The 13,127-nt window shown below is 52.9% G+C and overlaps 1 protein-coding gene across 1 annotated transcript in view; it reads left to right on the forward strand.

Annotated features, from left to right (window-relative positions):
* Positions 1–4,829: 4,829 nt before the first annotated feature.
* The window catches only part of OLFM1 (olfactomedin 1), a 34,576-nt gene continuing 26,278 nt past the window's right edge, over positions 4,830–13,127 (forward strand). Inside the window, exon 1 of the mRNA XM_075055257.1 lies at positions 4,830–5,476. Within this exon, the coding sequence (XP_074911358.1) occupies positions 5,411–5,476 (66 nt within the window). The 5' untranslated portion in view covers positions 4,830–5,410. The remainder of the gene's footprint in view (positions 5,477–13,127) is intronic.

Here is a 13,127-nt window from a genome sequence, read left to right on the forward strand (position 1 = left end):
AACCACCAGTGGAGAAGTTCACCCCCAGTCTCTGTAGCTGGCATCCCAAGGCAATTCCTAAGAGAAGAGGAAAAACTATTGCACAGGCAGCCACGGTGGCATCCCGGCTGCCAGAAGAAAACATTCTGTGTTCATCATTGAGTCTGTCTGCATGAAATGGGCTATTTAGGAGGATCACACAGGTATGATTTCCTCTGAGGATAGATTGCCCACTCCTCGAGTATCAGATGCTACTAACCCATTGCCGCATGCTGAATGAGTGCTCCCAGAGGGGCCCTTGCAGCGAGTCCTCCTGTCACACACTCTGAAGCCCCATGACAGCGATGCTCGTGCCTGGCATCTCTCCCCCCTGACATTTTCCTGACAAAGGCATCGATAGTTTGGGTCTCTTTGGAAAATCAATTTTACACTGGGCAGGCCTTGAAGGACCACCGCCAAAATGTCAGCCGAGCCAGCGGCCACAGGAGGGGACACGATCTGTCTGGCCTCACTGATTTTTACGAGAATGGTGAACACGGGAGGAGACAGGAAGATTGTACAAATGTATATACCTAAATGGGTCCATGAATCAGTCTCCTTGGTGTTCGTGTTGGATGGAGCTGTTGTCCAGTGTAGTTCAATTGCAATACTCGATTTGTGTATTTACCACCAGGGAGCCTTGCCCTTCCTGCCCGGAGAAGGCAAAGCTTTTTGCAGAGGATGAGCTGTGCTGAGGAAAGGGCAGCTTGTGCTGCTGGGTGGCTCGTCCAAGTCCAGCCATCAGCAGAAGCGAATGAAAATGGCAGTGTCTCCCTTGGAGCTGCGGCAACACCTGTCCCGTGAATTTGGTTGCCTGTTTCATCCCAGTGGGGATTTTGAATGTGGAAATTATTCATGGTTGCTCCCAGAGTTGCACATTGCTCTCCATCCGTCCTTGGTGTCACAAGCAAGGGATGAAGCTGAATACAAGGGCTGAAGGACTGTTGGTGTCATCATATCCAGCCTGGGGCTGCTGAAAGTCTCCTACTTCTTTGACCAAATTATTGCCAGTGGAAGATCTCTCCTGTTCCATTGAGTTTGCTTTCTTTTGTCCTCAGGGTATATCAGTGCTGTCAGAGCTGACTTTCACCTCCCAGGTTTTCTCAACAGCCACCTTGGCTCCTGTGAGTCAGCTGAAGCACACCGGGCTGGCAGCACTGGGAGAGTCCCTCCTCGGTGTGGGACATCCCAGCAAAGAGAAATTGTGCTGTACCAGTATGATCGTATGCTGCTTGGGGGACCAGGCAGGGAACCCACTTCCCGCAAAGAAATTCACTTTGCCATGGTTTTCTGCAGGAAAGGCCCCATGCACGGAGCACCAAACAGCAGGGCTGGGCTTAAAGAGAATTTCAGCATCTGTGGCTTCAGTAAAGGTTCATCCTGGTACAACTGACACCAAAAGGGGCCAGGGGAAAGGGCGCAAAAAAGACGGAAAGGCGTCTTCACTGAATTTATGCAAAAGGCAGGACAATTGAGTGTGAAAATAGGCCTTTTGAAAAAAATTGCATCTGAAATGTGCCTTTCCGTAGGTAACAAAGCGCCATGAAGCTATTTTCACCACACCTGGAATAGCCCTCATCTCAGCAGGCAGAAAGAGAGCAGGACCCCAGCAAGCAAGAGGTTTTCAGAGAGGTGGCAGGGGAGAGGAGGTTGCAGAGCCAGGAAAGCTCCCTGCGAGGGAGACCATCACCCTGCTCTTTGAGGAGAAAATAGAGAGTTTTGTTCTTTAAATCTAGATCCTAGTAAAGGGCAGAGAGAACTAGGCCATGTGAATGAAGGGCCACCACCTGGCCCCGTGCAGGGAAAGCAGTGGATGGGGCCCTGCGAGGTCTGCTGGGAAAGGACCAAACCAGCCAAAACTCAGCCCAGAGGGAGACAGGGTCAGGCAGGATCTCGCTGGCTCCCAGAGGAGCATCTAGCATCCTCAGTTGAGACCCAAAGAGGGAACCACATGTCTGTCCCCCCAGTGCCCAACAGCACCCAGCTGCATGTGTCGTGGCTCTGCAGATGCCTCTGGTTCCCAGCGCAAAGGAGCTGCCTGACATCCCCTGCCATCCCCTGCCATCCCCTGATGTTCCCTGATGTCCCCTGATGTCCCCCAACGTCCCCTGCCCTCCTGGTGCTTTTGCACTGATGGCAAGTCCGCATCCCGGCGGTGGGGCAGCTCTGGAGGGCAACGTGGTCTAGAGAGCAGAGTGCTGGCCTAAACCGCATCTTAGAAATCAAGAAGAGAACCCAAAAGTGTTTTGATCTCCTCTCCTGCATCACACAACAGAGTTTCATTGAAGGCGTCTTGCCTGTAATTTCTGGAGGAGCCAGGATGCATCTTTCGGAAAGTCTCTTGGCTCTGATTTAACTATGTCAAGCAATGGAGAGGGCACCGTGCCTTCAGCTCAGTTATTTCACAGTCTGATTATCTTCCCCTGAGGAAAAAAACAGGTTCTATTTCTACTCCAAACTGTGGACTCTTGCTTTGACTTTTTTTATCAGATAAAAGAGCCTTCATGTACAGAAACCTTCCCCCAGGCAGCCTCCTCTCAGCCCTCCCTTTTGCTGGTGAAGGAGCTGGTGCCTCTTTAGTCGCGCTTCATGGGCAGGTTCTCCAGACCTTGAACCCTTTCCAAATTTCTAGAGGTATTTTTCAAAGTCTGGGTAAGACACTGTGGGAATTAAAAGATCCGGGTTGTGTTCCCAGGCTCCTCTGCAGTGTCACACTGCGCAATTTTTTCCTTTTATTTCTCTTGGTTTCTGTGATTTACGTCCTGGGACCAGAGCTCCGTGGGACACGGCTCTTTCCTGGATGAAGGGCCTCACACTCTGGAGCCTGCAGCTCAAGTTCAATAACAAGGTTCTTGATATTAATTAAGAAAGACTTCAAAAAAAGAATAAATTAAAACAAATTGCAGAGCTGATGCTTTTGTCATTTACCCAGGTGCAAGCTGTGACTATTACCATGAAGGTCAATGAAGCTAGATGTGTATAAAAGCAAAGGAGGAGAAAAGAGATTTCCCTTTGGGGCCATGCTGTTGCTGACTTGGAAAAGGTCCCATTTCAGAGCTTTATCTGGTACCACCGTGGAAAACAAGGGGAGGTTCTCCCGTTCTGAGGTCTAAGACACCCAAACTGTGTCACCCAGCAACGTAAGGCGAAGCTGATCTCATCATTGAAAATTTCTGCGTGAAAGAAACTCTCATTGCTAGTCTTCTGCACCTCTCAAGTCTATTTTAAGCCCTGTGAGCTCCGGCTGCACCTGGGCCCTCACATGGCGCATCCTGAGCTGCATCAACCATGTGCTGCCTTGTGTCACAGGGTTAACAGGAGGCTGCTCAGGTGGTTTTTGAAGGCACTTTAAACAGTGCACTCAGCCGAGAAATACAGCCCCGTGTAACTCGCTAGTCCCCCATCCCTCCCCTGATTTTTGCTGAGAACCAATTCACAGGCAGGGCACCCCGCTGCGATCCCTGACAGGGGGAAGGTGATGCCTGTGGTAATAAAAACCCCCACACTTCTAAGGCAGCAGGGGAGAATATGTTCAAACCCTGTCGTACCACTAATGCTTTTGGTCTTATTGTGCTGCTCTTGATAAAGTCAAGGGGAACTTAATGCTTTTTAAAGGTCCTCAGCTTTTATGGGCTATAAAGCATTGACCTTAAAGGGAGGTGCTGAGGGAAGTATATTAAAGATAGATCTACGTGGGATAGTCAGACATGCCAGCTTTCCCACAGCTGCTCTCTGGACTGCCTTTTTCCAAGTTCACTTTAAACTAATGTGTTGATTGCGTTCCTAGAAAAGAGCTGCCTGAAGCTGCAGGGTGTTGCTGCAACCCACTCTTAGGAGGTCCGGGACAACCTTCCCTTGGACATTTGCTGATGGCAACACACACAGAAGTCTTTTTCCAGTTCGTTCTCAGCTGTTTGTCCCCACTGAGCCTCAGCCACCGTGCTGTAAATTTCCTGGTTTCTGCTGAATGCTGTGCTCGGTGATCCCGGGACTTGGAAAAGGTCCCGCATCAGCCCGTCGTTCCAGGGAGCCCATCTCCCGCTCCAGTAGTAACCAGTACCAGAGGACTCCAGAAGAAGAAACCCTTTGCAATGAGCAATCAAGGGGGAAAAATCCTCTTGTGGGGCCTCTGCTAACTGTGGGCCTGTGGCAAGTGATTTCTATTAAATCATTCAATAATCATTAAGAGAAGATCTGCATTACGTTTCTCACCTCTGGAAAAGGGGGGTGATGCTATTCACCTGCATTGCCAGATACTAAGAGACTTAATAGTGAGGTCCTGGGAAAACTGTGGTTTGGAAAGCATTCAAGGAATATGTGTGAGACAGAAAGGAGGGGTAAACATCCCCCCCCAGACCTTAGGGAGGGGAAGGTGCTGCCTGTAGCCCCCCCAGCCAAGCCCCTGATGGACCAGCAGGACCCTTGCAGGGTGCTGGGAGCGGATGCAGGATGCTCTGCAGAGCAAGAAGGTTTTCACCATGCTCCTACTGCCCTAAATTAATTGGGGTCTGAGCTTTACACCGGCTCTTGCTCCCAGCCCTCCTGGAAGACTTCGGTTGGGAAGGGGGTTGGTACTTTGGGGGGGCTGACACCCCTCCGCACCCCCAGGGAGCTGGGGCACCTCTGCAAGTCCTTTTGCCCCCGGGTGGCAGGGAGGGAAGGGGTTATCCCCCCCTAATACCCAGTCCCAGCCCTGCTCCCCGCGATGCCCCACCAGCATCGTGTCCGTGTGTCCGTCCCCCCCGGCCGGACCCGCTCTGCCGGCACCGCCGCTCCCGAGGCTGCTTTTCCAGCTCTCCCTTTGCCGTGTTTAGTTAAATTTCCCCCGCCTTAGTTGATGTCACATCCTGTTCCACAGCCATCCCCTGCTAGTAGCCAGCCCTACCAATTCCTTTCTTTTTTTTTTTTTTTTTTTTTTTTTTTTTTTTTAATCCCTGTCCTCTCCCCATCACCCCCCCTTTTCAAGGCAAACTTTTGGCAATAGCAGAGATAATCATTTCGTGCTCCGTTGAATTTCTCCTCGCAAATGTCTTTCGATCAGGGGAGCCATTAAGGAAAAAAAAAAAAATATTACCAGAGAGCCAGCACCGAGAGCAGAGGAGAGAAACTGGGATCCCAATAAATATGCAAAGTGAAGGCTCTGCTAAGCAGATTTCTTGCATTGCTTCCTGGGGGTGCTGAGAGCCGCCCGGAAAACCATTCTGATTTTTTTTTTTTTTTTAATTGTATCTCGTTGTCATTTTTTTCTTTTTTTTTTCCTTTTTTTTTTTTCTAATTAAAATAATAATAACAATAAAGGACTGAGGAGGCAGCGAGGCGCTCGGTGATCGGCACAGGGAGACTCGCCCGGGAGGTGATCTGTATGCAAGGTGCCTAGAACTGGGTGCGAGACATGCAACCGGCAAGCAAGCTCCTGACCCTCTGCTTTCTCATCCTGATGGGCACAGAACTCACTCAAGTAGGTTTCTCTCTTGCTTTTCCCACCCCCCTTCACCCCCCCCACCCCTTCTCTCCCTTTCTCCCCAACGCCATTTTCTATTAAACCTCGAGAGCACAAAAGAAAACTGGAGTAGGATGCTGCACCTTCGTATCCCCCCCCTTTTCTCAGTGTGTGTGTCCCCCCCCCTTTGTTCAGCCCACGGTGCAGGTGGCCCCTCTGGGCTTGGGGAGGGGGGGGGGAGAAGAAGCAGGTCGGACCCCAAATCTGGGGAGAGAAGGGGGCTACCCTGGTGTGGCCACCCCACAGGGTGGTGGTGGGGGGGGCCACTTGCAGGGAAAGTTGCTGTGTGGGGCTGGGGGGGGACACACACACGACACAGCGGGACCCCCACCACAGGGCTCGGGCTCGGCAAAGTTTGGGGTTGCCTGTCCCGGGGTCCTGCAGGGACGTGACGGGAGGCCACGGTGATGGGTCCCTCCTTGTCACCCCCCCCACACACACACAACCCCCCCAGCTCCTCGTGTGGGGGTCGCTTTGCTGATTTTAGGTGACATTTAATTGTCCCTCGATGTTTCCATCTATGACAGCCTTCTAGGAGAGAGGAGCATCTTATTTATCTCCCTCTCCCCCCTCCACTTTTTTTTTTTTTTTAACTGCATTTTAATGCTTGCCTTTACTGTCCCGGCCCCTGGAGTGAGAGAGTAGTGGGGCTGGGGGGAGGAAAGGAGGCACACAAAAGCCATCTCTTACAAGTGGAAATAAAACTCCATTTGACTTCTTTAAGATAATTGGGGAGAGGCCGGCAGGGAGGTTGTCTTTTGGTTTTTTCCCCAGTCACTGAGGAAAGGAAGAAAAGTAATTGCAAGAGGATGCTCTAGATTGTGGGGTTAATTGTGATGCTGCCTGGAAGCGAAAAAGAAAGAAAAAGCAGCTATAAATAGGAGGGGAATGGAGGCTTCTTAGTGTAGGAGCAATTAGCAGCTGGGCTCTCATCCTGGATGCTTTATGTAGATTATTTTTTTCCTTTCTCCTGCTGACAATGCTCTCTCCTGTCACTTCCCTACTGCTGAAGTTTCAGTAGCTGAAGCCTTTTGGCTTTGCAGCCTCCAAGTATTTCTGCTGCCCCCAGGAAGAAATGGCTAAAGAGCTGCCTTAATTGCACGGAGCCCTCCAGAAAAGGGATGAGAAGGTAGTAATTTGGCAAGGGAGGGGAGCAAATAAATCCTAGAGCTGTACGGATGAGGAGGGGTGGGAAGGAACCAGAGCTGCAAGTGAGTGCCCAGGAGAAGCCCATTGTGTGCGAGAGGATGCACGGGGAACGCGCATGCGCTGCGCTGGACAAAGCAGCCAGCGACCGCCAGCATTGCTCAGGAATCAGCAAAAAAAGGGGCTCCACGCTACGTACCCGGCCCAGCCGAGGACACGGCCAGCCAGGGGCCACGGCAGCGTCGTGGCAAAGCCGTGTGGTGGGGCTGCCCCTTGTCCCGCTGCCCCTCCAGCCTTCCCTCCCGTCCAGCCCCGGGGAGTGCACCCACAGCCCGGGGACGTGGGTGGTAGCCCACTCCCCAGGGGCCGTCACCGTCCCTTGTCAGCCCCCATCGCTCTGCATTGATGGGTTTTTTTCAAGGACGCGGAGTTATCGCCTCTTGCGCCAAGGATGCTGCCGAGCCTGGCTACTTTTTTTCCTTTTCTTGCTTTCCGTTTTGGTGAATGCAGCGCTCCAACTTTTCGCCCAACTTTAAATCGGGGTGGGGACGGGGGAATCAGATCTGCTCTGAAGCGTGGGGCCGAGCGCTGCGGGCTGACTTTGGCAGAGTTACCACCCAGCCCGTCCCTGCCTGCTGGCGGGAGGTGGGAAGCCCCTGCTAAAGCCCTGGCTTTGCTAAGCTGCCTTCAGGTTTCTGGTTTGCAGTGTCTACCTGGGCTTTGCTGCCTGCAGGTAACCGAGTCCTGCCAGGCCCCGCGCTCCGGCCACGCAAAGCTCTCCCACCAGCGTGCCTGCCGACTCGCTTGGCGCTGCAGAGCCCTTTCAGAGTTTTAGCATCTCATTTCTGTAGCACAGCTGCCAGATGCAATCCCCAAATATGCCTTTCAGCCCAGGCACCGCCCAGCTCAGTGTCTTCCACGTTTAATTCGGTGCCGGATTCACATCTCCATCACACGCGTGGAGTTTCTCCCAGACCCTACAGAGATCCCATGCCGGGGGAGGTTCAGGGGAGAGAGGTTGCTGATTTAGGCAGCTTTCCCTGATGATGCAGAAGCTACTGCCGTCCCCTCCTTTCCCTCCCTGCAGTGACACTGGCAGGCCAGCGCACGAGAAAGGAAGAAATGGGGAGAGGGATGGCTGTTAAATGGGGCTGGAGGGGGTGAGCACATGGCTGTCCTTCCAGCTGGGTGCTGGGAAAGCTCTTCTCGTGGAGGGAAGGGAGTTGTCTTCAAGGTACTGGTACTGCAGCATCCTCTGACGGTCCCCCTGGGGGGGGAAGGATGCCCGTGCCCAGGCGGGAGCACACGGGTGATGCGCAGGCTGCGGGCTGCACCTCCAGGTTTGGTAGGGGCTTTGAGACCTGTCTAAGGTGGATGGTAGTTTTACCTGGGTGAAACAAGGGGAGAGCTGCCCTTACATGCCCCCCCATATCCCAGTCCTTCGCAGAAGCCCCCCTCAATCCCCCATGTGCCCCCAGCAGGCAGGGCCGAGGGGGGCGGCAAGAGCCCCGGCCCCAGAGCGAGACCTGCACGAGGCTCTGGGATTTCTTCTAGGTGCCAAAGGTCTCCTAATTTGTTTTGCACCTTGCCTTGGCTCTCCACAGGTCAGTGATCAAAACCTGAAATGACATATTTCGGCTGGGTTGAGCAGGCTGGTTTCAGGGTGCTGGGCCGGGGGGGGCAGAGCTGCTGCTGCTGCGGGCACCAAGGGTGCAGCACCCTTGCTCTGGCTGTGCATGCAGCTCTGGGCAAAAGACTTCCCGGGCAAAGCACAGGGCTTTCTCTCCTTGCCTTCTTCTCGGTGAGACCCAGGGCAGCTCTCCTGGTGACCACGAAGGAGCAGAGCCAGCTTACGCTCTCTAAGGATCTGCTTGTCACGTGCAGAAAGGTGCCGCTGCCAGAAGGGCAGAGGATTTGGGCTGCTGTAGTAGAGCCAGGGGTATCAGCAGAGGGGGTTCAGGATGCCATCTGCTTGTCTGTCCGACCCGTGCATTTGTCATACCTCGTGCCTGCTGGCAAGCTGCTGGGATATTACCAGTGAAAAACCTCTTTGCATTCCTCAAAGTTTTGCAGGCGCAGAGCGGGGCAGCCGGCGCTCTGACATCCACTTACCCGGTAATCATTGAAACCACACAGGAAGAAATACCTTCCTGGAGCAGGCAGTTATTAAACATTTAGGGCTTCTGCAAGGAAAAAAAAAAAAAATCAAAACAAAACAAACCCCAAACCAATCTTGCCATTGATTTTCCTAAAAGCACATCATGTCCCTCTCGGGGCTATTTTCAGGGCAAGGCGGGGAGCTGCCAGGGATGCACGCTGCCCTCCCCAAAGCTGCCTGTGCCCCTCTGCCCTGGCAGCACCCAGCCCGGCTGTGCTGGCTCCTTTCCCTCCATGGGGGACTTCCCAGTGCCCAGTTTGGCGGCCGGGCTCTTCCCTACCCTGACAGGGAGATACATGGAAACTAGTAGGATTAAGCTGCAAATCTGCAGCCTGTAACAGGAGGCAGCTGCTTCATCTCATAAACCAATTTGTGTCTAATTTCACTAACTTCCACTCTAACCAATAAAAAAGAAAGGTAATTTTCAGCCCTGGGTCATATTTATTACTCAGGTTATCAGTCCTTGTAATCAGTATTAGCATCACTGCGTAAAGTAATACAAAACTAATTACTATCTGAGTGAATTAGATAGATTAAGGCTGTAGACTGCATTGGCAGTGGAAGAAGCTAATTCTCGAGTTATGAGTGATAAGCGTTGGCTTTGCTCTGCTGCGATGAAGCCATGAACAAAAGGGAACAAGGCAGGGACAGGGACACCCAAGGAGTGTCCCTCTGGGGTTTGTTGCCTGTGGGTGCCTCGGCCAGGCTCTTTGGGAGACCCGGGTGGGCAGGGGGATGTCCGAGAGGTTGAGTCAGTCAAGCAGTCCCCCCAAAAGGACTTGGGGAAACTGAGGCACAGAGCCTGAGACATGTCTTAGCACCAGCAAAATGCAACCGTGGGGGAAGAGCACCTCAAAATCCTGATTCTCCCTCTTCTGCAGACTGTAGCTATTGCTTACCACCGCCCTCCCAGAGCTGAGCACAGGAGCCCTGGTCTCAGCCTGCGGACTGGCTTTGTCCTGGGTTTTGGCCCTGGGAAGCTTTCTCCTTGTTCAGGACCCAGGTCCTGGCTCCCAGCCCTCCTCCCCATCCCACCTGGGAGGCAGCATTCAAAAGCAGCCAAAATGCAAATGATCTCCTGGAAAGATAACAGCAGGGCGATAGCACGTGTCAACCCTCGGTTCAGGAGCAAGCAGCAGCGAGCAACTCTGGAGCAATGCCGTGTTTCCCAGCAAGCCACGTGCAGAACAAGTTTTCAGTGTAAAGGCACTTTCTGACTGGAGGCGTGTGACTGACCCAGGGAAATACGCCCAAAAAAATCATCGTTCCTAACCAAAACATCCGAGTAACAGGAACGCACTGACGCGCCCGTGAAACCTGCGCCGACTTTAATGGGCTCTGCTCTAGCTCAGAGCCTCTGACATGTATTGGCACTCGCTGTTAGAGCATGAGTTTAATGTCAAGAGCAGCTTTAGCTAAACACAGATTTAGCGAAGTGAAGACCTGCAAAGGGGATTATTCTGTTCCAGTGTAACATAAGGAGCATGTCCTTCCTGCTGCAGGGTGTTTCTACTCTACTCACTGTGGGGATAATGAAAGGAAAGGTTGTGGAGTGTTTTGTGTGCGGAAGGAGTAGTCCCCGTGTCCGTAGCTGGGGGTTAACTTTCCGGAGCACGTTGGGCTGCCTGATTCCGAAACGTGGCCGCTCCTGGAGTGAAGTACAGAACCAGGCACAGGCAGTTTCACACAGAGTCCCACCAGGAGCTGGCAGTGATCTGCAGCATCGTGGTCACTGTTTCCAAAGCACTTTGGGGTCTTTAATTGCCATTTTCTTTCCTTCCTTCGCTTTCCCCGTCTGTCCATCCATACCCTCCCTGTGACGGGAGGGGAAGAGTTTGCTTTGCGTTGGTACAGTGCCGAGGTGACAGGGTCCAGCTCCAGGACCGAGGCTTGTGTGAGTGACGGTAGCACAGGTAGTGACAAAACCACCTGAAGGGGCAAGAATATTTGGATGTCAGACCCAAAAATCAGGGAAGCCTGGTACGATTTATTGCTGTGGCAGTCGTGACCTGCCGAGGGACAGTTGCCCCATGGCAAATGCAACAGAAGATTGTCCCACGCTCCAAAGGTGATGGGTACAAAGCGTACGTTCCTTAATGAGGATGAAGTTGCCCAAGCTGCCCCCGAGGGTAGGTGGGCTTCCTCTTCTGCCTGACACTGTTCACAGCCCTCCTGCTGCCCACAGGCCGGTGCGGAGGGATTTCGGATACCTCCTGCCACAAGCCCAGGCGATGGGGAGTGCGAGTGGAGGAGGTGACTGTTCACTGAGTTGAGAGAGGGATGAAAAACATCAACCTTCGCTCAAGAGCAGAGTTCAGGGCTCTGCCTCCCCAAAACCCCGTGGTGCCAGGCAGAAAGCAGAGGGACACAGTGACCACCCAGAGCAGTGCTGGGGTGGGCTCGGAGCCCTGGCCTGAGCCCGCTGAGCAGGCAGGGCTGGGCTGTACCGGCACCTCCTCACCCTCAGCCTTGACCCCCGCTGCAGGGACCCCCATGCAGAGCTGCTTGGCATCCCCACGGCCTTCGGCTGCCAGACGTGCTGTGCGGTGCCAGGGAGAGCGGCACCTCGCCCTCGTTCAGGGGGTGCTCTCCCATCCGCGCCTGACGGAGGTGGTCCTTTCCTATCCCTGCCTCTATGCAATCCACACTCCTCTTGCAATTGCAGCAGCACCTGCCAGTGGGGCAGCAATAGGGACTTTGGCAGCCCAGCATCAGTCAGGACGCCGGGAGGGATGCGAAGAGTCAGTGGAGGCAGAGGGTCCTCCGAGAGACCAATTCAGAGCCTCTCCATCAGCTACAGGAGGCAGCTCTGGAGAAAAGTTACTTAGTCCAAGTATCTAAGGAGGATCCCTGAAGTTACACAGCAAGGTCTTTCCAGAAAGGACAGACTTTTCCCGCAGCCCTTGGCCAGAGGGCATGGCACATCTTGTGGGTCTCCAGTGCAGAGAGGAGGACTCGGAAAGAGCTGGAGTACGGGCTGTCCCGTGTACTGCAGAGCAATCCCAGGGCAGGCCTGAGTGCCCTGCCAAATTACTGAGTCCTATGTTCCCAGGAGAGGAGCTGCCAGCCCTGGGAAGGTGCCTGGGGCATTGCCCTCCATTGGGCAACCGGCTGAGCTGGACACATCCTCCGTGCTGGAGATGGCAGGTGTTAGCTGAGATGCCTCCAGTACTTACAGAGCCAGCTTGGAGCACCAGCAAGATTTGAGGTGTTAAAATACGAGTGTATGTATTTTAAAGCAGATCCCATCCTCTCACCATGCATGAAATCGGAGTTCTCTGGCTGTGCTCTACAAACAGCATCTCCACATAAGCTTGGGAGCAACAGGAACTTCAGCACCTCTTCTCTGAACCAGCCAGGAGAGGGAGACAATGACCACCGTGTCCTGCACACTCACACACACACAGGAGTTGGCTGTGTTTGCAAACCTTGACCCTTGCAGGGCTCCTTTAGGCAGACAGTCACATTTTGTATTATCACTTCCCAGCAGTGGAATTTTCCACTAAGTAGCTATTTTGGAAGAACCTGTTCTTTGCTTTTATCTATCATTCCTCCTCTTTCTCTGCTCAGAATATATGCATGCAAATAGGATCTTTTGTTCCCTAACAGTTCATCTTTTCCTGCTGTTTACTCTCTGCTTACAGCAGGAGAGGCACCGAGAGGGCAGCTCTGCAACCCCTGTGCTTGTGGGGAGGGTGGCTGTAGCAGGTGCACCAGGACAAGAAAAACTCAGGGACATCATGAGGGTTTTTTTCCAGGAAATGCCCTGTGCAAAAAAACCCCAAAGTGATCAGGAGAAAGGTGAGCTCAAGCAGTTCAGCAAAACTGGTGCAGAAGAGATTTCTGCAGACATTATGATGGAAAGTTGCTCTTTAAGGGCCAGATGCTCCTTTGCTCTGGGAAGGCCCATCAGTGAATGCTATCAGGTCAAAAAGAGTCACCTGAGTCTCCTCCTTCTTGATTTCACTAGCATTTCTTCCGATTTGCTCTAGCATGAGTAAAGGCAATGTCAGGTCTTCCACATCAAGTTCATATCCCTACTGGTTTTTTGCTACCTGTGTTTTGTTTTGTTGCCACACTGGGCTTCTAAAACCAGGGAAATCATTAGGTTCGGGAAGAGGTTTCCACATTTGCACATCACCTACTTCAGGAACCAAGATGACAGAGGTCATTTTCCTGCTTGACGCCCACAACCTAACACGGCACGAGGCGACCAGCAGCATCTCATTGCGCAGCAGCAGCCGCCCCATCTTCCCTCTCCATAACCCTTCACCCCTAAAAAAGGGAAACAGTGGCATTTCTGGA

This window comes from Buteo buteo, chromosome 23, assembly GCF_964188355.1.
Source record: "Buteo buteo chromosome 23, bButBut1.hap1.1, whole genome shotgun sequence".
In the NCBI taxonomy this organism is placed as follows: Eukaryota; Metazoa; Chordata; class Aves; order Accipitriformes; family Accipitridae; genus Buteo; species Buteo buteo.